Below are 25,401 nucleotides of genomic sequence, written 5' to 3'. Positions count from 1 at the left end.
TTGTTAATAAATAGTTTCCGATGTTTTATTTTATAATTTTAATTTAATATTTTTATTATAGCAGCTTTAGAATGATTATAGAAGAAGGTATTATTAATAATTTTTATTATTTATTAAAATCAACCAATTATTTATTTATACAAGAAAACGAATTAGTTTTATATTTGCCACTATCAATTAGCCCATCTGCTTGAAAATGAAAAAAAACCGGCCAAGTGCGAGTCAGACTCGCGTTGCAAGGGTTCCGTTCGTAAATTAGAAATGTAACATTACACAATTTTTAACAATGTATTTTAATGTGAAACGTGAGTGAAAAACCCGTAGGGTCGGATCAAAAACTAAGTAATTAAGTCCGACTCACGCTTGACTGCACATTTCTAAAATGTTTATCCTAAAATTATAAATAAAATATATTTGGATTCTTACAATGAGCTCTTTTATTTGATACATATCGACGCCCGAAAGCAAACACGCAGTAACCCACAGAAGGTCAAAACAAAATTTATTGCATTTTTGGAATCTCCAATTTTTTTTTGCGTCGATAGGTCGAATACGATGTGCCAATACGATGAAAAATGGGGAAAATAGGAACACAAAAAGTTCTCGTTTTTTTTGAAATGTACTCAGCAAACACGCAGTAAATAGCAAAAAAACTCCATAATTTAAATCATTGTATTTACAGCATTTTTAATTCCATATAATTTATACTTTTGTCATTTACAACCTCCGTTGGTTTGACGCAAGTGTAGGTTACTACGTGTTTGCCGCTCATGAATGTGAATGTCTTGCAGTTACGCTATTTGGTGGGAAATAATGTTTAGTCGAGTAGTGGTTTAACACAAATTCACACACTATTAAAATATGCGAGACATGTCTTTTACTACGTTTACAAGGATCAAGTAAAACTAACCACATAATAATTACTTCACTGTTGTAGGAGGTTTAAACTTCTGCGCCTTATTTCGTTTTAACGCGGCTATCGCGGCCATTACTTGAACGTTTGCGCCGTCGCTCAGTGTGGTTCGGGGGGTGAAAGTCAGTCGACGTGTTTGTAATCAAGTAAAATATTACGGGGATTTTGGATAAAGTGATTATTTTTATTTAAGAACGGGTGTTTTTTTTTCACTTGTAAGCATTTAAAATTGCAATATTTACGGTGTGTGTATCGATTTTATGGTTTTATGGGACTTACATTTTTGGTCTTATGGTATCTGATGAAAGTTTGTTTTGTCTAAAGTGGACTTTTATTTTATAAGAGGATGTAGAAACCACTTTTTTTAATCAAACGTCGTTGTTATACTTTGGTTAGATTTTGATCTCCCATTATGTCTTTTCCAAAGTGGACTTCTTATTTTTTAGTTGGTTCTACAATCATCATATATATAAAATTGAATAACCAAAACGGGATAAAAAACGAGGGAAGAAGCGAGATGGCGCCTTACAAATTTCTAAAAAAGTTTTTGACACGTTTCTCGAATACGACGCACGTATGATAAGAAAAAACTGTTCCAATCAATTATCTAAATATGAGAATAGAACTAGAGCATACAAACTATCGCTTTCTATGCGTATTTAATTTACAATAAGGAAAATAAATTTTCATAACAATCTTCATTTTACGACAATCGGCCATTTCTCGGCAACTCTCGGTTGGTTTCGTTTGGCGGTGCTACAGATTAGACCAAATTATCCGTAAGTTAAACTAACCTAAATTATGTTTTTCATGTTGGTATACAGTTATTTCGGAGTTTTTTTACACGAAGTAAAATAAAAAGTGCTGTCAACCTCAACCTTAGTCCATAGCCGAGAGACTAGTGACTATTACGTGTGACTCATGCCATTTATGACTTTATCAATCAAATTAATATTATCATATTATTAATAATTTGTATTTTGTTTTAAATTTCTTTTTGAGTTATATTATTCAGAATGACTTTCATAGCTTCGGCAAACATTGTCATTCGTCCGGAGAACGGGCTGCCGAGATGGGCCAAAAATATAAAGTTGATAGCATGTTGATAGCAAGTTATAACTTAGGTAGATAAAGTGCATGTTCAGATATTTTTGAGCGACCAGATGAAAATAAGCAAATGTAAGCCAAATATCGTAATATAACTTTGTTGCCATAGAAATAAGGATCTGTTTCGATATAGTGGCGAAATATTGAGAGACCACAGTGGATCGGACACTGAGAGAATGGGAGAGGATCGTGCCGAGAGCGTACTAGGGACAACAAAATGGGAGACGCCCGATGGACGTCCTAGGTACCGCTGAAACGACGTAGTTGCTCAAGACCTGCTTAACCTCGGCCATGGCGACTGGCGAGAGCTATCGCAAGACCGAGAAACATGGCGTGATCTGGTGTCGGAGGCCAGGACTCACTTTGGGTCGTTGCGTCACCGTAGCCGGAGTAAGTAATGTTAATATCCAGAAAGGGAAATGGGGACTACGTTTGTATGAAAAGGCGATTTATGGGCGGTGGTCGTCCATATTATTCTTAAGGCGGAAATTAATCTAATTAACTTTTTTGCAACTAGGCTTATAAAAATAAAAATGTATAATAATTTTATGTTGAAACAAGTTTTAAACAAATACCCACGTAGATGAAAAAATACAATCCTGCCTTTTATCAAATCACATAATTTTTTGAGAATTATCGAATTAAGTTATTTATTTAACGGCTACAATTAAATAAGAAATCCCTATCACAGTTATAAACCCTGGCAGGGTTGAATACATAATAATGTCGGTATTTAAATAAATATAAGACAAACTCTTTATTTCATTTACGCGAGCGGAGCTGCGGGCCCGTCTAGTAATATTATAAGATTTAATTATGTTCTTGAAAATTAAACAAAAGTTATGTGTTTTGTTTGGTCTTAAGAATGCTTATATTGATTTTAATAGTTCAAATCATCATAATAGATGTGTTATGTTCGTTTATGAATCCCGAAAACATCTTCACATTTTATAAGTATACATTTGAAATGTCGTGCAATTTACTTTAAGATGCCATTAAAGTAATTTTTAAGGGTGTGGTAAAATTTTTGGCAATACATTTAATGCATTCTAAATTGCTTTTTTTTTAGCCTATTTGTGTGTCCCACTGCTGGGCAAAGGCCTCTCCCCTGGTTCTCCATGACTCCCGATTTAGCGCTTCCTCCGGCCAGTTGTTAAGGAAGGCGGCAAAGTCGTCCCGCCATCTCCGCCTGGGCCTGCCCCGCCCACGCTTCTTCGTCGGCATCCACTTGGTGGCTATGTTAGCCCACCTATCCGGATGCATACGATAGACGTGGCCAGCCCAGTCCCATTTGAGCCTGGCGGTTTTTTTGCCGACAAAATTAAATTGCTTACAAAGAGAAAAATATACTGTTACAGCATTTTGTTCACCCAAAATTTCTAAACCACACGTTTACGACTTTATTACGGATTTTGTCATATTCAGGAGGATTACTGCGTTTTTTCTGTCCATACAAATTTTAAGGAAATGCTATCCCATACATTTGGTACTGGCATTTACTACGAGTTTACGCACTGTATAAAAAAGATCAAAACGTAGTAACCCACAAAATATGGTCTTGCAACAACTTGCGGCTAAATTTATTTTAATGATTTTTTCAAAAAAATTTTGAATGTTGCATCAAATTTTGAGTTAGTTATGTTAATAAACAACATAGTCAACATAGTTATGATTTTTTTTTTCAAAACTCAAATAGTTTTTCGTCTCTGGTGAACAATTTGGTTTTTGTGGGTTACTACGTGTTTGCTTTCGGGCGTCGATATCAACACGATTTAGTTTGAACTTTTTTATTTTCAAATTTTCTATTTGACCCCCTAAAAGTGGCCCCATGTTTAAAATTCGTTTGTTTACGGTACATGTCCGTCTTTGGGTTACAAAATGATCTTCCATTTTTCTTTTCAATGGAACATCTGGAATTTATAATATAAATCTATCCTAATTGGTCATATAAAAGGATTAACAAAATTCAAAATGAATATCTATAAACAATAAATAATTTGCACGCCAGCGTGTCAGCATTGTTTGCTTAATGACGTCCACCAACATTTAATATTCTTTTTTATTTGCATACAAAATGCACGGAGGAGAGGAGGAGAAGCTGCTAATACAATTCAGAGCGTTATATCCTTTCAGACTAGGATTATCAAAAAAAATGTGTACCCACTTATTTTACTTACCGTTGTCAGAATCGAAAGTATCGGTCTCTTCTTCATTGAAAAATGGTTGACTGTCCGGAACATATTTACAACTTTGTGAATCCATTTTAAATGTAACAAAACACCACCAACACCAACAGTCAAAACTCACACGCCCAAAAAGTATAAAAAATAAACAATTCAGTCAGCAAGCAGCACCGTCAAGTCAACATCAAGATCGAGTACTTAGAGCGGGTAGCCGAGTAATGTATTAATATTGTAGACGGCTGAGATTAACCGGTATTATATCGTTCCTCGAGAACGAAAACATTTCGTTCTCTCAACTAACCGGTTAGAAGAGAGAACTAAATTTTAAAGTTCGCGTTCCATCAATTAACCGGTTTATTAATGAACGAAATAATATAACGGTTTATGAACGATATTAACCGGTATATCAATACCGGTTCCGAGCCCTGGACCATAATATTGTCATGATCTTGTAACATTGTTAAAATAAGAGAGTCTCCCATTTTCATTTTATTACATTTTTTATAAAATGTCTTTAGATTCTCGGGATATCTTGGTCCTAATTCGATTGCTCTTTTTTATGGAAATAATTATATCCTTCAGATTCACAGAATGCTCGAGGCTTAGCCGAATAACACTGCAAGGAAGTATGTCATGGCTCAATGGTTCTAATTAGCCATCAGTATAATACCGCCAATGAATGTTTACATCCACCTGAAAATAAGAACAACATTCATAAAATGAGGATAACCACACAAAACTAACAGATGGTTGAAATTGTTAGAAAAAATTAGACCGATTTCTTGTTTACGAACTTAACAGCTCATGGCAATTTAATAATAAAAATCAAAACACAAGTGAAGAAAGTTTTATGTACCTATGTATTTCACGGATACGTACTCCTGTACGGCCATTGCTCCTCTAATTCAACGGCATTGTGCTTATCACTGTTATGATAATAATTTCAAATTTGTAGAATCTGCTCGCAATCTCGTATGAACTCGCTTATTTTTCTTGCAAAACTCTGTCCAAGGGTCAGCGTAGGGGCCGCCGTGTAGGGGTGGGGAAGAAAACGTTGTCCAATAATTTTATTATGCAGTGCCAAGTTATCGAAAGTAAATTCAATCTTTGTCCAAATACGCGCAGATGTCGTGGGGAATCAGAAGTCCGTGGGTCGTGCTGAGGTCGTCGAAAATCTCAATGATAACATTAATAGCAATTCGCAAGGTAACATGAGGCTTGTCCGTTATTTTTCGGGAATGAGAGCTAAGTGACACTGACAGTTGACATCGTTTTTTTTTCTATCTCGTCCCATGTACTACGTGCAAAGGAATTACTCGGATCTGCCATTCCATCTCACAAACGTCATATCGATCATTTAAAAAATTATATTTAATCAATAAAATGAAATAAAAATAAAAGAGCTGCATTTCCGTGATCGCTATAATAAATACTATCGGAAAAAAATATAATTTGCCTATCTTCAAAAAACTTTACCTACCCAATTTTTCTACGAAATCGCCAAATCGAATTAAGTAATTACCTAAGTATTATTAATATTTTATCAAAATATTTTTGACGATATAAATATTAGTAATTTTATAACCTAAAACTGCTTAGGAAAGATAATTAAACGAATAACAACGATTATCGTTTTAAAAACTTGTTATTTAAATGTACAGCGAATAAAATAATTTAAATAAATTTTCGGTTACTGATAAAGTTAAAGTGACGTCACAAAGTTTGTGTCTCCCCCCTCCCCCATGTCACAATATGTCACATTTTCATGACCCCCTCCCTCCCCCTAAACGTGTGATGTAATTAATGGATGACCCCTAACTACCTATAACTTATTTTATATGGCCGTCCACAGCCCTTTTAGAAATCAAATAAAATAGTGTAGAATTAATTACTCATCTTTTTGGGTGGCGATAAACACTATAATACTCTGTATCGTTAAGTATTTAAATAAAAGTAAACAAATTCCACCCTCAAATAGATCCTTAAGCCAGTTGAGGGTAGATGAAAACATTACATGATCAAATAATGTAGCTTAAACTCAACTCGTTCAGTGACTGATCCAGGCAGTTTTGTGTTTGGTTGGTTAAGCAATAAATGCTATACGAGTAACTACCCGAAAATTTGCAAATTTTTTGTTTACTTTTATTTAAATATCTAAAGATACAGACTATATATGTGTGTAACTAATTGACTAGCATCTGAATGTTAGACTTTGTGACTAATGTCCTAATGTGAAGGCTGCAAGAGCCATAACTAAGTAATTATTACGTTACGTGGCCTTAGTTGCTCAAGGCCGGTCAAGGTCCACTCTACCGGACTACCGGTCCGGTCGAAGAGGTGCTGTAAACGTGCTCACCTCGAGTTAGGCGAATACCTAAAAGCGCCGTTACTCTGTAAATACATAATAGAGGACGCGCACACGAGAAACGAAACGCTATATGTGACTCTCCATGGGAAAAGGTACCTTATGACGGCTGGCGCTTACGCAATAGTATTGGAGCGGCATTAATAAATAATAGCGTAAGCGCCAACCGCTATAAGGTACCTTTACCCGTCGGACGTCATATTCTCTCCTTGAGAAACACAGTGTCATTAAGCGAAAAACGTGTTTTTTGGGTACAGAGCTTTAAAATTTTCGAAATCTTCAAACGTCTAAAACTGCCGTACTAAAGATAAAAGAAAGAGTTTTTTGCTATATTTTGTTAGATTTTAAACTAATCTTGTGAGTCATTTGAGTAAACTGTGTTTTTTTTGTTTAATTTCTAAGATAATTCAATTAAAAGAAAATTGTAATGTCACTATTCCGTTTAGTTTTGCTTAATGTCACATGACGACTTCGCAATATTGATTCAATTTATGGAACAGTGACACTATATCCAGTTATTTGATATAACTTAAAGTTTATTTCAAAGAAAAAGCGCAAATAGAATCATTTTACATGGATGTTAATTAATATTTACTAAAGTAAGCGACTTTCAGTCTTAAAAAATTAGCAAATAAGACTAGTTTTTCTTTAAAACTAGAGTATTCTTAGCTTGTTTTGTTTGGCTATATTTTTCCGATCAAAAATTACCAAAGTAAATAAACAAAGGGGAGGATAATATTTGGGGGATGCGATGCAAGGGGCCCGAATGTCATGTAACGGACCCCAGACCAGCCTCTCCTGCACGTGGTCACCCTGTGGAATACCAAACAAGCCTCTGGCGATCCACCAACCCGCACTGAACCAGCATGGTGGGCTTATGGCCCAATCTCATTTGACATGTACGACTCCTCGTTACGGCGCTAAGTACCCTGTAAAAGTGGTGCTAAGAATCCCCGGGCGGAAGATACCCACGTCATCATCATCCTGCTAGGCCTTGTTCTCATTTACTTGGGGTCGGCCTTCCCTGTTCTTTTCCTCCATTCTGCACGATTGAGTGCAACGTCGGCGTCTATATTGAGGTCTTTCAGGTTTCGCTGAACCGTCGTCAGCCAGGTAGCAGGTGGTCTTCGACGTCCTCGCTTGACTCGCTTCGTCGTTGGAATATCGAGCGCTACCTTAACCATGTAGTCTACAGGACGCCTCCGTACATGACCGTACCACCTTAGACGTTTTTCCGTTAGCTTTTCTGTTATTGGCGCTACTTTGAAACTACCCGGCGGAAGATACCCACACGCTTTGTCGTCAATAAGAAGTGGCAGGACAACATTGTCGGATTATCAAATTACTCCGACAAGGTGGCTGTGTTGACGTTAAGCATATCCCAAATCCCAAAGCTATATACCTACCTTAACCGCAATCAAAGCCTACGCATCAACATCTACACATTGCGATGATAAGATTGAAGAGTATTACGAGATTATGACCCTCTAAATAAATCTACTGATGAAAAGCAGGAAACATGGACCATTGTCCTTGGTGAAGTCAGATCAAGCACACATACATAGTCGGACCACATATGGCCTTGGCAGCAGAAACGACCGTAGTTCTAGGTCTATTCCATTTGCCTTTGGTCGAAACATGAACGTAGATAAGTAATTCCTTTTTTCTCAAAAAAACTTCAAAGTCGCTGGACCTGGACTTCGCCTGGCGGAATATCACACACGAAATTGACTACTTATATAATAATATTTTCATCTGACAAAAGTTTAATTAGATATTTATTTATGTAGGTATTAGGTACATCAATAGGTTTAAATTTAGTTCCGATCACAGACCCGTGAGAGCAAAAATAAAGTTTAAGACTTAAATCCACCGTAAGCAATTAATTCATAAATAGGCAAAACACCTAAACAGAAACACACTCTTATTTGTAACCACGATCAGTTTAACTTAGAATTACGAAGTAATTTTGACACCTTACAAGAAGAGATACCACAAATACACATTCAGAAGTTCAAATTCAAAATAACAACATTATAAAAACTTTAGAAACAGCCAGTAGCAAAATTAAACCAACCCGGAAAAACAACAAAAAACTCACAAGCGACACATTACGTTATTAGAACTAGCTCTTCTGAAGGAGGTACGAATTCTTCATCATCATAAGTATTATCTTTATTAACAGTTTCAACTAAAACAGTAGTATTAACTTTATTCAAATAGCTTTAAACTTTTTTGTCATTCAAGACACATTGAGACATTTTCTACTGTAAGAGAACAATAGTTTTATGGGTAATTAATAGGTAAGTACCTACCTAGTGATAATAATAATTAATGTGTGTTTTGTGTCACCTTGTCAGAAATAAAATTGGAACATAACAGACATCACAAAAATAACTTGCTAATTTTGATGAATGAAAAAGTATCACACAGCACATAAATAATATTATATTATAATTAATAAATATGGGAATCTTACACATACCAACCTAGTTCCACAGTTAGATCAATAGGGCTCGTAATGTGGCTATATCTATCTAATTATAAATAGTCGTCTAGTAGGTACCCATAATACAACTCTATTATGAACCTTATAGAAAAAATACAACACAGTGGCATTAAACAACGAATGACATTCATTAACCACACCGTTATAAGCGTTCTGTACCAGTTGTAGTGGCTTTAAGCTTAAAACGACATTTTTCACTTAAGCATGCCAACTGTCGCTATGGTAAACTAAGTTAGCATATTGACACTACACAGATAATGACGATCGACCTGCTAAAACTTCTGTCAGCTTCTTAAAATCACAATGTCACTTAAAGTAAAAGAACAGTACGTTTTTAATTTTAGTCAGCATTATGGCTTTAAGTTTTAAGCAAAACCGTCATTATAGGTATAATGTCACTTTACTTATTTCAAAACGTTATTCTATTCTATTAAATTCAAAAGTACAAGTGTCCTTAAAGGGAAAAGTACGATATTGCTTTAAATTGAGTTTTGATTTTGATACCATATTATAAGTTTAAAGTGACATAGTACGTATAGATACACTATTTCTTATGTAAATTGACGTACTTACCATTGAATCTCATAGAAAACCGTCACTAAGCAAAAAAATACAATTTACTTCCCTTTAATGACATTGTTCCTATGAGACGGGCACCTATTCCCTCTATTCGCCATAACGACATTAGCGCCCTCTGGCGGTTCTAATAGAGCTAGGGCGATAGGTGTCTTCGTATTGCGTGCGTTACGATCATACGAGCTAGATGGCGTTATTAACTCAAAAACCCCATTTTTTGGATAATGACGTTATGTTTCTCAAGGAGCGAATGTCTAATATCGGACTATAGTTCGTTCTTTTTAGCATTGGAGAACTTGAAAGAAGGTAAGCGATCTTGACACGTCTATTAATTGAAAAACGCTTTTTAAAAATCAGTAACTATTACTTATGAAAGCAGAAGATCGTATTAGATTCATAATTGTTACATATTTGCAGTAACTTATTTTTAAACTGTGTTTTTCAATTAAAAGACACATCAAGATTGTTTACCTTATTTCTAATGCTAAAAAATTAACTATAACATGGAAGAGTGAATAGAGAGACAATATAGCGTTTCATCGACTCGGTTCTACTTACCTCGTCTTAATATAGGTAGTGATTTTTATACTTACGTTATTTTTTCTTTCGTTATTATTATTCAGAGCCAGTGGGGCACACACAAAGGCAAAAGGCTTTCCCCCCTCTTTTTCCACGTCTCTATTTAGTGCTGTATCTGGCTAGCCTTTCAAAAAGGAGTCCAAGTTATCCCACCATCACCGACGGGGTCTACCGGCTGCTCCTCGGTTAGACTCTTGGGGCTCCCACTCCGTATCGTGGATTTCTTTCTTTATACTTCATTCATCCATTCATTCTAGCCTTCAGTCGCCCAATGCTGAGCATAGGCCTCTCTTCGTGTACGCCACTTATCCCGGTCCTGGGCTAGTCTCATCCAAAAGTGCCCTGTGACTTTTCGAATGTCGTTCACCCAACGAGCCAACTATACCTACAGTAACCGGCGATAAACATTGCACATCGGAATTTCTGCTTCGTAGAGCGTTGTTTCTTTCTCTCTCGACGTCTCCAATTGTCTCTTTCTAAATACCGATGTGCTATGTTTATCGCCGGGTATTGTACTATTCTTTAAGGCCAAGCCACACCGGCTTGCATGTGCGTGACGTGCGCGTGTGCGTGCGCTAAAATGTTGGAGCCGCACACGCACACGTCACGCAAGCGGTGTGCCATCTCTCATAAGGATCTGTACGCTACAACGCTGCACGCGCACGTGCACGTCACGCACACGCAGCCGGTGTGCACAGGCCTTTATACTTACTAAACTATTTGTGTTGTCAACAGCGGACTCCATGCATCAGTTTGCTAACGCGAACTGGAAGCAGCTCATGGACGACCTGGCGCCGCCGGTGATCAAGCAGATCGTGCGCACGGGCGTCAAGGCCATCAACAAATTCTTCAACAAAGTCACCGCTCAACAACTCATTAAAGACTATCCGCATGATTAAATGATTAGAGGTTATGAAAAGGAGGATCAGTCAGATCTTTCGTCAGATTTGCAGTTACATTTGTTGACGATACTGACAAACATGATACGTAGAGTATTAGAAAAAGGTACCTTATTATGGCGGTTGACGCTTATGTACTATCAATACAATTTTACATTAGCAATAGACATATGTAGGAATTGCGTACCTATTAATAACAAGGGTTCTAGCCTTTAATATTCTTAGTATTAACTATAGGTGCTGTAGGTACCGCAATGTGCAAGGAAAGGAATTGAAGGGATACCTATTTTTTTCCTAAATTATAATTAATTATTGTCGAATGTACAAGTTATCTGGTTTGCCCGAAGGTTGACTGGTAAAGAAGTCCGCCTTTTGTACGAATGTATTTTCTTTTGTACAATAAAAATTAAATAAATTAATAATGTAGGTAGCTTTAAGCGTTGTTTGGTTCCAATGTTGATATCGATGTCCTATTATTTCATTTAAGGGAAAATATTATAGTCGCACCATTAAAAGTCTGCAGCGGATTTGATAGCACACGCAATGTAAGTGTTATTTTACGTCATAATTTCATAGAAATTTGACGTTTAAAATGACACTTGCTCTGCGGGGGCTATCAAAATCGCTGCAGACTTTTTACGGTCTAACTCTAGCAAAGGAATGAGCTTTTCAAAAAGATTGTGTTGGTGATATTATTTTGTATTTAATGTAGATATTATACGAGTATGTATGTAAATACTTACTTATAACTAAATACGTGTATGTCTTTCAACCCTTAAAAATATTAAATAATTGATAAAATGGCCATATACACTAAACTAAGTAGTTTGTTTTCGCAATTTACTCCAAATCACGAATTATACAATATGTAAATACGTGCACTACTTATGTTCTTTGCGAGGTAATTGTAGGCAATTCTAAATTCTCCAGCACACTGCTGTTCGAGGACCCACCGCTGCTAGTGGTCGACACAGTACGCCGGCTGAACCCGACTGTCGGGTCCGTAGATCTGTTGGACCTCTTGGGGGGGAATAAGGTGTGCCGTTTGTACCACACGACCCCCCCTAATGCGGCGAGCATAGCTGCTAGGCCGAACACCATGCCCGCTATGCCGGCTTGAGAGAGGGTCCGAGCGTGCGCTGAATCTGGTAAACAAAGGTAAAGAAAAGTCAGAAACCGGCCAAGAGCACTGAGAGAAAAGTATGACAAAAACACACTTAGAATTACAAAAATAAACTTAATCCGGGGACAAGGAGAGCCAACTAATAGGAACAAATTGACTTTTGCAATTTCTATTAGTTCTTGCAATTTCTATTATATATCTGTTTGTTGAAATTAGATTTAGGATTACTGAGCTGTTTGTAGAAATAAATAAACTTTACAGAAATAGTGAAACGTCTATAATTATTACTAAATTCTATTTTTTCTTCCAGTACAGAACTGTTTTTTTAGTTCCTGGTTGAGTTTACTAATGATTTTTCCTCTCAGTGAGGTGTTCCATAAGCTGTCGTACCGGCGTTTCATCGGCATTTCATAATATCTGGGAGACCGAGCTCGGAAAACATATAAAAACTCCAATGCGCGTTTTTTTAGAGATAAGACCTAGATCGATTTATCGCCCCAGAAAATCAATTTTATAAACAAAAGGTCGGTTATTCATATCCCGGCTGAGATCAGTAGGTAAGGTGATACAAAAATGCACGGTGATACAATACAACCATAAAATACAATAAATAAAAGAAATAAAAACCGGGTAAGTGCGAGTCGGACTCGCGCACGAAGGGTTCCGTACCATAATGCAAAAAAAAAACAAAAAAAAGCAAAGACAAACGGTCACCCATCCAAGTACTGAACACTCCCGACGTTCCTTAACTTTGGTCAAAAATCACGTTTGTTGTATGGGAGCCCCATTTAAATCTTTATTTTATTCTGTTTTTAGTATTTGTTGTTATAGCGGCAACAGAAATACATCATCTGTGAAAATTTCAACTGTCTAGCTATCACGATTCGTGAGATACAGCCTGGTGACAGACGGACGGACGGACGGACAGCGAAGTCTTAAACATCAAACATCAAACATCAAACATCAGCAAATAGGCCACAAGGGCACTTTTACACGTCAAAATTGAATTTACATAAAAGCAAAAATAATAACATCAACAATTTTATAAAATAAAACTAACAATTCAATCTAACGTATTACAATTACTAAGAGATGTATATGGTCTCTTAATGTCGAATTACATACAAAATACAGATAAAAAAACACACACAAAAAAAATCTATAATATTTAGAGGTGTAAATGTCTCTAGGTGTCAGAACTATAAGATTATATAGTTTATCAAGTTATCCTTAGAGATGTATAGGGTCTCCAAGAGTCAATATCCTGTATAATTAATACATTCATTAAAAGAAAAGAAACATACGAGAACAGAATGAGGCGTCTCACTGTAATTAATTAATAAAAGTTACTAAGTATAATAGCTCGTGTTAGCTTAACAGACCAGTCTCCACAAACAGCACCCGTTCACGAGTATGACGCGTATCTCAGCCATCGCCTCCCTCAACCTTCATTCGGGAAAGTGGCGACCCGATCAACAACGCCACCGTAAGCAAAGACTTTTAAGCGAGCATGACATGTTCAAGCTACCGGCCTATATTAATATTAAAATAGTAATAACATGTAGCTGTAAGACACGGCATTTTGTGCTCATATGTTACATAAAAAGACAGTAATATAGCTTCACATAATTACTAGCCTAAGTTGACTTAGAGATGTAAAGGTCTCTAAGTGTCAGAAACATTAAAAATATAGGTAAGTATGTACAATCAAAAATAATAATCAAATAAATAAATATGTACTTAGAGATGTATAAGGTCTCCAAGTGTCCAAAACTAAAATTAAATTAAACAATATAATCAAGCGAGAACATCATTGTCTCATGTGTCAATTCTACTGGACACTAGCATATTTAATTCACAATGTAAAAAAAAAAAAACAATATTTATTTAATTCTTATTATACTAATGAAATCAAGCTACCGGCTTAAAAGCATCTCTATCGTTTATAAAATCATTTACAGTGTAGTACGCCTTACGTAACAAGGACTGCTTAATGTGCGACTTAAATTTGTGAAGTGGTAAATTCGCTACATCAGTGGGGACTTTGTTATAAAAACGTGTACAGTTCCCGACGAAAGACGTACTAACCTTACGGAGGCGGTGGGCGTAGGGCTTAGTAATAGGGTCCCGTTTTACCCTTTGGGTACGGAACCCTAAAAACGATCAAAGCTGCGAGAAACGCGAGCTCAAGGTCAAGGCTTTGCCGGCCTCAATGTTGTACGAAAATAAATAAATAAAAATGTTAGAGTCGGACCAAGAAAACTCTGCAGCGGACTTGATAGCCCACGCAGTGCAAGTGTTATTTATACGTCATAATTTCATAGAAGTTTGACGTTTAACATAACACCTGCCCTGCGTGGGCTATCAAACCCGCTGAAGGCTTTTCTTGGTCCGACTCTTATATCCATAGGGTCGGTCGCACCAAACTGTTCATATCGTTAAAGAGTTCGCCAAATTTTTATGTATGGAAAATTTCATAGTAAAGCGCCGGGGCGCGCCGGCTGACGTTGATCAGTCTGTCAAATATGGTTGGTGCAACTGGCACATAATCTTATAAACTCACCGCTAACATAGAGAGTAACTGTGTCCCTCGCTTCTTCAGTGTCCCCATTGACCACAGCAGCGCACGTCCAGACCCCTAAGTCCTCGTACTGCACAGAGCTGATGGTCAGCGAGCAGTCCCCAAGGTTCAGCTCGCGGCCAGGAGTGAAGTAGAAGCGATTTAGTATCGCGCTACAAGTCATTCAGATAATTTAGCTACTAATTTAACCTAGGTACCTTCCTAAATAAACTACTCAGACTTGAGAGAATGTAGGTGAGCCGACAAAAAGCCGAATCCATGCAATCGAATCGAAGATTACCCTCTCATTTTAAGCCGACATGAATTTCATTTATAGGTCATAATAAGGTCGGTCATTTATTCGTCGAGAGTAGACGTTTTACTGTCGTCCATTTGGGGTCACTATCAGGACGTATCTTTTTGTCACAAAATTGACGTTTTAATGACGTCTATTTAGGGTCACTATCAGGACGTACTATTTTAGTCACAAAGTTGACTTTTCACTGACGTCTATTAGGGGTCACTATCAGGACGTACCTTTTTGGTCACAAACATGACGTTTCAGTGACGTCTATTTGGGGTCACTATCAGAACGTACCTTTTTGGTCACAAATACGACGTATCACTGACAATGGGGGTCACTATCAGGACGTACCATTTTAGTCACAAAGTTGACGTTTCACTGACGTGTATTTGGGGTCACTATCAGGACGTACCTTTTTGGTCACAATTACGACGTTTCACTGACGTCTATTTGGGGTCACTATCAGGACGTACCATTTTAGTCACACAGTTGACGTTTCACTGACGCCTATTTGGGGTCACTATCAGGATGTACATTTTTGGTCACAAACATGACGTTTCAGTGACGTCTATTTGGGGTCACTATCAGGACGTACTTTACCATTAATTACCAAATAAGTCAAGAGATGGCGCTTTGTTCCCAATTTTTCCGGGTTTATATACAGGGCGTCCCACGGCGATGCCACATGGAGGGAAAGTACCTTAAATATCATAGATAGCATATTTTGCTGAAAGAAGACTTCATTTTATTTTTAAAACTTAGTTAAATTGCATTCATACTTTTTTAATTTTTTTTTTTTTAATGTATGGAAAAAAAATATTGCGTCATTGGAGGAAAAGTACGTTAATTATTGTAAATGAACATCTTACTGAAAGAAGACATTATTTCGATTTAAAAAAACAAGTTGAATTGCATTTTAAATAATTTCATGGTTAAACCGGGAATCGAACCCGCTACACGAGAAAAAAAAAATACCTTGTAGCAAAAAAATAATTCTAACATTGAAGCCTTTCGATCGGTATGACAAAGCTACAAGGTATTTTTTTTTCTCGTGTAGCGGGTTCGATTCCCGGTTTAACCATGAAATTATTTAAAATGCAATTCAACTTGTTTTTTTAAATCGAAATAATGTCTTCTTTCAGTCAGATGTTCATTTACAATAATTAAGGTACGTTTCCTCCAATGACGCGATCATTTTTATCCATACATTTTTTTTCAAAAAAAATTAAAAAAGTATGAATGCATTTTAACTAAGTTTTAAAAATAAAATGAAGTCTTCTTTCAGCAAAATATGCTATCTATGATATTTAAGGTACTTTCCCTCCATGTGGCATCGCCGTGGGACGCCCTGTATAAGGTTCGAGGAACAACAGTAGTGTGAATTGTAGATAAAGTGGTAGTTTTATACAGAGCGTTATTTTTGGACCTCGTACATGGTCCTTCGAACCGGATAGTTGGCTATTGGGTTCTACGATTTAACGGCAGAGGGCGTCACTCCAATTTCTGGCTGCCCTAATATGTACGGCCCAGTAACGTCCCTATGAATTCAGTATATGACGTCACTCCAACGTCAGTGGCTGCCCTAATATGTACGGCCCAGTAACGTCCCCATGAATTCAGTATATGACGTCTGTCTTACGTCTGTAAACTGACGTCTTGAGGCTGTGACAAACTGACGTCATCTGCTGAGACCCCCCGACGTCTAGAAATGACGTCTCTTACGTCGAGCAGTACCGTAAGCGGACGTCATAATGACGTATAAATGCTACCTGGGTAGTGGTCAATTGCACCCAAAGTTAGGGAAAATCAATGACCGGCTTCGCCGACCAGTCGGCCATCCGAGCGCCCACAGCGACCATAACAATTTTCTGAAGGACACTCATCTGTGACCGATAATTATAATTGCAATACAATCCGATAATTACTATATAAATCCTGATAAACTGATAAAGACGATTAACAATCATTGTTGCATAAATCAGGTGTTTCGTTTGTATATCTAGTTATTTAATTTCTACACTGATTAAAACTTTCACAATTTTCACACATTATTAACTTTAACGGGACTTAATAGCGTACACTTAAGCTTTGAAATTACCTCCGACGTTTTAAGAACGGCATTTTCCCCGTGGTCTTGGAGAAACGCGATTAAGTCCCGTTAAATTCAATGATAATACTTACTTCTCTTCCGTAACTGTTTCATCGACGCTGAGCCCGACGAAACTGGGCGTCATAAACCGACAGTAGTCTAGTGGTCGGACGCCGTTCGACGTACGGCAATACACAGTGGCCTTCTCCCCTACCACGGTGTCTATCTGCTGGTAGTTGGCAGCCAGAGGCCCCGTGACCCTCACGTTGAGCCGGTCGGTGACTTCCACGCCTACTTGGTCGCTAGGTCCCATGTGACACGTCCACAGCCCGGCGTCTGCTTCTGTGGCGTGAGAGAATGTTATGCCGCAGTCGCCCGCTTGAAAGTCCTCGCCAGTGTACCTGTTGCGAAACAGATTATGAAGCGGAAAACGGAAAATTGTTAAGGTGCAGTAGGTTTAGAAAATCGCTTTTCTAGATCACGATACTGTTAGCTAAATTTTAATTAGAAATCTTAGATTTATAGACGACCGGCCTGGCCTAGTGGGTAATGTAATAACACTAGTGACCCTGCCTGTGAACTCGTGTGAAGCCGATGGTCCTGGGTTCGAATCCCAGTAAGGGCATTTATTTGTGCGATGACACAGATATTTGTTCCTGTTATTTATTTACCCCCTTATTCATAAACGTTTACTAAAGTTAACACGTCGATAATAATCGTTTGTCCCTTTCTGACGTATTGGTATGATGGAAAGGGACAAACGATTATTATCGGCTTGTCAACTTTGGTAAAAGTTTATGAATAGGGGGGTTAGTATTTATTTATAGAAGCAGAACTCTTGTACATATTTGCATATTACGTACGTCGCTCAGACACAGTCAGCGGCAGAGCTTCACTCCTTCTGTTCTATCGATCTACAGTAAGTGGAGTATGTGTACAAACGCAAGAGTAAAAAGCAACAAAAGAGCTTATAGGCGGTCTTCTCCAGGATTGAATTTATCTAGAGAACTTACCAAAACTGTTGGTTTTCATCAGCAAGCGGCAGCGGCGTGTACTGCGTCCCGTTAGGATGCTGGAACCAGCAGTATCTCAGCGCGCGGTCCGCGCGGCACATCACCGTGAACTCTCTGTCCACTTGCGTGAACACGGTCTGTGCCTCTGTCTCCTCGAGACGTGCTGTAATGTAAATAAATCCTGTAATACGGATGATGACGTATGGCGTAGTAGTAGTACCTGATGGTAGCGATATATCGTACCAATAAAGAGGTGCCAGAGGGTAAGAGAGAGAGGTGGAGGTGAGGTGGAGGGTGGAGGTGTGCCAATAAAGAGTATTCTATCTATCTATCTATCTATCTATCTATCGTACAAAATTAGAAATTAAAAAACCTATTTCAAAATTGTTAAGAATTTTTTACTTGTAAAAAAGTAGGTAGAGTTAGACCAAAACAAGACTGCAGCGCTTTTGATAGCCCACGCAGTGCAAGTGTTATTTATCCGTCATCATTTCATAGAAGTTTGACGTTTAAATTAACGCTTGCATTTCGTGGGCTATCAAAAGCGCTGCAGACTTTCCTTGGTCTAACTCTACCTATTTTTTTATCAATAAATTATTTTTATACAATTACAACTAATGTAGTATTTCAATCAAAATTGCATATTCTTGTTATTCCATACATTACGACGGCTGATGCATACCCGTAGAGTAAAATAGGCACAGGACCCACCCATACATATTTAGTAAGAAGCGTTTTGAGGATCGAGTTGGAATGCTCTCGTTTCCGAGGTTTGTATCGAGGTTGCTTTAACGCCAATTGGTCCCTTCCCTAGAGACATTTAATCCACCATTCTCAAAAGTCACCTAGCTCTCTGCCTCTGTCTGCCTGTTCGTCGTCTGTAACACGATAGGTACCCTGCAAACCTGTGTACTTACCGACTCTATTATTAGATGAGACGCTGATGAGAGCCTGCAGGGGGGTCTGTTGCTCGACCAAGGCACCCACCCACGCCTGTACGCCCACAGTGCAGCGCCACGTGCCGAAGTCTTCAGCTGTTGGCTGTTCAAGGGTCATGCCGCATTGGCGTTGATCGAATCCTTCCCCGTAATAACTAAAATACACAATTTTTATGGAACTTTTAATAAGATAAAAAGGCTAAGAAAACTTAAATGTTAAAACTCGAGTGGCCTATATGTCTATTGGGTCCACAGACCATTAGTTTTTGTCTGTGATTGGGGTCCTATCATAGACTCTGTCTTTGTGTTACACACTTAGGTAATTTACAGGATTTCTGGTTTACGTTTCGTTATTGGTACGGTCAGCCAAGAAAGTGGTCTACCACTTTTCGACTTTATCAATCAGATGATAGGGTCGAAAAGTGGTAAACCACTTTCTTGGCTGACTGTACCGCGTCCACTAGGTGCGTAGCCGACATGCCATCGTTAATGCTCCATAGCGAGCGTAACGCAACTGTCACTGCCACACTAGTGGGGAAGAGTAATAGATACATCTCTTTCGGTAAAAAATATTAGTAGGTACTTTCATAGTCGACATCCAGCATCGAGTAGCGGAATTATCAGTACTGCTACTTGACAATAGATGTAGCGGCGACCGAAAAGTCTAATGCTCAACAATTTTCAGCTAATATTATAAACGGATTAATCGGAACTCTATTTTCAACTACTTCTGCTTCTAATATTAGTTGTAAATTGTTGTTCAATACAATTTTCGTGGGTCGCCACTCGAGAGACATCTAGTATCGAGTAGCGGTACTGATAATTCCGCTACTCGATGCTAGATGTCGACTATGAAAATACTAATATTTTAGGTACCAAAACGGATGTATGGAGTGAGCACTCTTGTCTTACTATATTTCTCTATGACTCTACAGAGTGTTAATTATTGGCACGATGGTTACGCGCCTTAGGTTGTTTACCATACCTATGGACGCCATCACTCAGCCCGTCCATAACGTTGTAGCCAGACGCAGCGTTAGTTCTTTGGAAGCGACAGAAGGTGATGTTTTTCTCGGTGACCAGGATGTTACAGTACAAATGGACCTTGTTAGCATTCGAGTCGTGAATGAAGCCGACATCTAGTCGCTCCGCTAAAAAACAATGGTTTATCAATACGGTATCGTCTTGGGTCGTCCCATTCGTTTTTGGTCAAGCTCTTAAATTAGTCCTATTCTGCTTTCGTCACTCATTCTACATTCGTCACAATCGTCGGTGGCTTTCAATGTAGAATGAGTGACGAAAGCAGAATAGGACTAATTTAAGGACTAGACGAAAAACGAATGGGACGACCCAAGACGATACCATCAATACTGGCTGTGGCCCGAAACGTCTTTAGCGTGGAATTTTTATGCTCTACCGGCGTTTAGTTCTTAATAGCTCATTGAGGATTATTTAATTTGAGAACACTTAGGTACATATTTTCAGCCGCTCGTAGCCGTCTAGGGCTGATACAGGAGGACTGCAACCCGACTGCAACTTGTATGGGAACTGAACTTGCATACAAATTGCAGTCGGGTTGCAGTCCATCTGTATCGCCCAAGGCGGTGTACTCTGACGCAAACCATAAAACGTGCAACCTACAAATCGGGAGGTCGCAGGTTCGAACCCAGGCTGATATGAAAATATGAGCGTTTCAATAGGACCCCAGGCTTTTTAAGTGAGTCATGGCAAAATGCCGGGACAATTAGAAAGATGATGTTCAATTGCTCCTGTCAAAACGGAGCCACATTCTTGGTGGTTTCAAGGCCTGTGCACTGATGCGTATGCGTAGACGAGCACGTGCGCGTTTTAATATAGGTACAGATCCTTATGAGGGACGGCACACCGCTTGCGTGGCGTGTGCGTAGGCGTGCACGCACACGTCACGCAAGTGGTGTGCTCGGGCCTTTAGACAGCCCAGTTTAGGAATTTTCATTTATTCGAGAGAGGTTTTATCATGCCTACCTTCAACAGCGACCTGTCTCTGCACATGCAGCTCGTTAATCTTCCCCGGGAGACCCAGAAAAACGTCCCAGTTGCCTTTAACGGCGCGAGTAATGCGGTCTAACGTCACTTCACAATGGCCGGCGACCACCGAGCTCTCAGAGGCTGGCTGGGCCACCATACAGTACAAGTTGTCTAGCGTGGTGAGCTCGACGTTGGCGTGGGTTTGGCCGTCCTGCAGCGAAATGGTTGGTGCAGTGTAGGATGTTCTGTCATCTAAAATAAAACAAATGAAGTGGATGATACGATTTAAATCAAGTTAAACAGCCAGGGCAGTCTTAAACTATGCTGGGGCCTTAGGGCACATAAGAATTTGGGGCCCTTTTGGAAAGTAAGGAATGCGAATTAAACTAACATTTTTCTACTATGGTCTTCTATTTTTTATAGCTCATCAAATATAATGTTAATGTGTGTCCTTCGGGGCCCCCTGTGGATGGGGGCCCTGGGCACGGGGCCCGTGTGCCCTTATGGTAAAGATGGTACACTGTATACAGCCTGCCAAGTACTGTGTCATTAAACATTTTGACGAAAACTCAAAAGGTAAATGTTACCTTCGACGTAGACCTCGACCCACCCTGAGATGGAATCGTTCCCGGCGGTAGCGGTGAGCCTCCAGCGCCCTTCGTCAGCCAGCACCACGTTCCGGACTCGGACACCGCAGTTATCACTCCAGCTCTCAAATCTGATTGGGAAACATTTAGGTAATTTAATTGGATTTTCGCTCTATTTATGGTAATAGAGAGGTAAAATCTAAGAAAAAAATGTGGGGGTAGGGTTTCTGGTTTCTCGACCTTTTTAATTTCTCGAGGCACGGGAATTCTCGACCAAGATTTCTCGAGTTTCTCGAGTATCTCGAGAAATTTTGAAAGCTCCAAAAACACCATGTTATTTCATTTTTGTTGCTTTTTTACAAATCTAACTCGTAGGAATCGTAGGTGAGATCAATAATTAAACATATGGTATATTTTTAGTCACCATAAATTGCACTTCAAAACAAACTATACAAAACTTGCACTTGACAAAAAAAAACTATAGGTGCAGGCGTGCGCACCGGCGATGTGTTATGCTATAGTGTATTTCTTTAGGTGTCAACAAAATGTAAACAAACCACAATATGGTATTTTATTAGGCAGCAATATTCAAGTCAATAAATTTAACTCGATGTGACAAAACATACAGAAGTTTTACTACGTAATATTATTTACTCGTACTTACTCCATTGTAATATTTTGCTAATTGGAATATATCGGGATGATTTGATTTATCAATAGTAATTTAGTTTTGTAATATTTGTTATTACACTTATTACATGGTCCTATAATTCGTTACAATTTTTTTTAAAGCGTTATTCAGTAAAAAGACGCAGCATGAATGTTATTAAAATCATGATAGTTCAAAAGTTTCAAAACATGAAAAGCGGTTAAAGCTAGAACGATAGAGGACGGATCAAGGTAGTTTTTTATTTGGTTGGTAATAAATGTTTTAAGTAGGTTCCTACCTGAAAATGTAAAAAAAAATTGTTCATATTTATTTAACTGCCTAAAGAAATACATTATAGACACCTCATGTGTTATACGCGTGTTTTCTTTTTACTTATCACTAGAGATTTATTTCTCGAGTTCTCGAGTCATTGAATATTTTTTTCCTGTCTCGAATCTCGAGAAATTTGTCCTAATTTCTCGAGATTTCTCGCCTCGGGAATTCTCGAGCAGAAACCCTGTGTGGGGGCAATAATAGCAGCAGGGAAGCACTGGTTATATCGCCTTCCTAGGCGATTTTGGAAATTGTAGGCTGTAGGCAATTCCTATAGAGACTATAACATCATTGAAAATATTTTGACACAATTTTGATATAAATGGGTATATCAACCACATCAACTATACTATACCCCTTCGTTTTGATCTTTTTCATGTTTTGTACCCAAGATTATACCACGGACTAGCATATAGGCTAGTCCGTGATTATACCTAAGAGTTAGGTGGATTTAAAAATTTGTATGTAGGTACGAAATTAAGTCAAAATATTTTTCAAAATGACAATATTCAGAGTGGAAAATGGGGGCTACGTTTGTATGGAGAAGCGGTAGCCCCCTTTCGTCTTAGCAACACTTGCCTGTCGTCGGGTGGAGTCTGAACATCGAAAGTCACTCCCATGGGTGTAGTGACCGTACACGTGTATGGAGTAGGCATTTCCCTGCGCAGTTTCATCAGTGCCTCGTGCCCTGTAGCCACCTGCAGCGAATGAGGCGAACCCAGTCCCTGCTGCATCGTTAGGAGACTATCCAAATGTATATCGAGTACGTCCTGTGCGAATACATTTTGTATTCTGAAAGCTGCAAAAGCAGTTTTGTGATTAATAGAAACTTGTTATAGAGACGCGTTAATAGAAAATTGTAAGTACCTAGGTACAGTCAAAGAATTTAAATTTCCTACCAATTTTGTACTTTGTCACAGCTAGTGACAATAGTATGTTCCATATGTATGTTCATTTCGTTAATAATAGGTATGTATGTATGCTGTACGCTACATTAGGGCCACCACACCACACACTAGCGTCTTTAGAGCGTCGGCGTCTAGTCAGCGATCTGGAAAATGGCTTCGCTGCCCAGTTGCGTCGAGCAGCAGCCATAGAGTTGACTAGACGCCGACCCTCAAAAGACGCCAGTGTGGAGTGGCCCTAAGAGGTACCTATTTATTTAATGCATTTATAGATTGCAGATATCATGAAAAATAATCAGATGGCACAACGCCCTAATGAATTTTTAGATTTGAAGGGAATTTATACCCTCTTGAAAATACCACCAGATTAATTAAAATACATACATACCGCCAAAGAATAAGCTAAACACAAGTACTTTTGTAGTCATTGTAAAAGATCGTTAATGATTCAAAACACTAAAACATATCGTAGCTCGAGCTGCAGCCCTGATTATCGAGATAGGTGCGACAGACTGACTGATGATGATGTGTCACATTATTAATAATTTAATATCTTTATCGAATATTAAGATTGATTGATTATGTTGTTCCTTTATCAATAAGCAAAATACATGTGTACTAATCCGCTTCTTGCCGCTAAATGTAACTCTGAAAGTAAGCAGGGTTTTATTTGCGCGACCAATCACAGAACACAATTGTCTTTTGGCAGCATCGGTTTCATGAAAAAATTGCTCTATACTACTTCTTTGGAAAATAGGTGTTCTGTGCCGACAATCCATCGGCGCGTAACCAAAACGCTGCTTATTTTCATAGTCAACAACTAGCGGCAAGTAGCGGAATTATCAGTGCTGCTACTTGACACTAGATGTCGCGACAAACGAAAAGTCTAATGCTCAACAATTAACAGTTAATATAACTGGATTGTCCGGGACTCTATTTTGAACTCCTTCCGTTTATAGTATTAGTTGAAAATAGTTGAGCAACAAATTTTCGCCTGTCGGAACACTGGTGGCATATAGTGTCAAGTAGCGGTACTGATAAATCCACTACTGGAGGCTCAATGTCGCGACTACGAAAATAAGCAGAGTGTCGGTTACGCGCTGGTCTAAGGCAGCGGTCGGCAACCTTTTAGTGACGCGGGCCGCACTTTGGTAATTTTTGTGGCTTTAGCAGACATTGTCGATCGTTAGTATTACATACAAAATAGACAAGGAGGCTCGCGGGCCGCAAGCGAGAGGTTGGCGGGCCGCTGGTTGCCGACCGCTAGTCTAAGGGATTGGCGGTCTAGTGTTATTATTCTTCTATGGTGCCGTACAGTGACGCACATTGGTGGAACCCCGCCTTTACATTTACATTTCGTAAACACTACGACCTAAAGCAGTGGTGGATGTGCCCTAAGGCAGTGGTTCCTAACCTGGAGGTAATTACCCCCGTGGGGGTAAAACTGGTATTTTACAGGGGTAATAAGCTAATCTAATATAACAATACAACAAACGCACACGTTTTATTTTTAACCGACTTCCAAATCCCAAAGGAGGAGGTTATCAATTCGGTTGTATGTTTTTTATTTTTTTTATTTTTTTTATTTTTTATGTTTGTTACTCCATATCTCCGTCATTACTGGACCGATTTTGAAAATTATTTTTTTGATTGAATGTATATGCATACAGATTGGTCCCGTTTCTGTCAAAACCCAGTTCTGATGATGGGTTCCATGAGGAATCGAGGGAACTCCTCAAATCTTAAAGGCATACATATAGTG

At 38.6% G+C, this 25,401-nt stretch overlaps 2 protein-coding genes across 2 annotated transcripts in view; one reads left to right on the top strand and one right to left on the bottom strand.

Moving 5' to 3' along the window:
- The window catches only part of LOC134666401 (circadian clock-controlled protein daywake-like), a 41,301-nt gene extending 28,781 nt beyond the window's left edge, over window positions 1-12,520 (top strand). The window contains exon 5 of the mRNA XM_063523529.1: window positions 10,968-12,520. Coding sequence (XP_063379599.1) covers window positions 10,968-11,131 — 164 coding nt within the window. The 3' untranslated portion in view covers window positions 11,132-12,520. The remainder of the gene's footprint in view (window positions 1-10,967) is intronic.
- Window positions 12,017-24,067, bottom strand: LOC134666895 (uncharacterized). Its single transcript, XM_063524201.1, has 10 exons — window positions 24,028-24,067; window positions 23,314-23,563; window positions 21,753-21,883; window positions 21,163-21,417; window positions 20,144-20,309; window positions 19,138-19,313; window positions 18,221-18,401; window positions 17,300-17,608; window positions 14,818-14,987; window positions 12,017-12,276 (listed from the first exon to the last, which is right to left on the bottom strand). The coding sequence occupies exons 1-10, from the start codon at window positions 24,065-24,067 to the stop codon at window positions 12,017-12,019; spliced, it is 1,938 nt and encodes a 645-aa protein (XP_063380271.1).
- Window positions 24,068-25,401: the final 1,334 nt, after the last annotated feature.

The sequence above is a fragment of the Cydia fagiglandana genome, chromosome 8 (assembly GCF_963556715.1).
Source record: "Cydia fagiglandana chromosome 8, ilCydFagi1.1, whole genome shotgun sequence".
In the NCBI taxonomy this organism is placed as follows: domain Eukaryota; kingdom Metazoa; phylum Arthropoda; class Insecta; order Lepidoptera; family Tortricidae; genus Cydia; species Cydia fagiglandana.
This window is presented reverse-complemented; position numbering and strand designations above follow the sequence as displayed.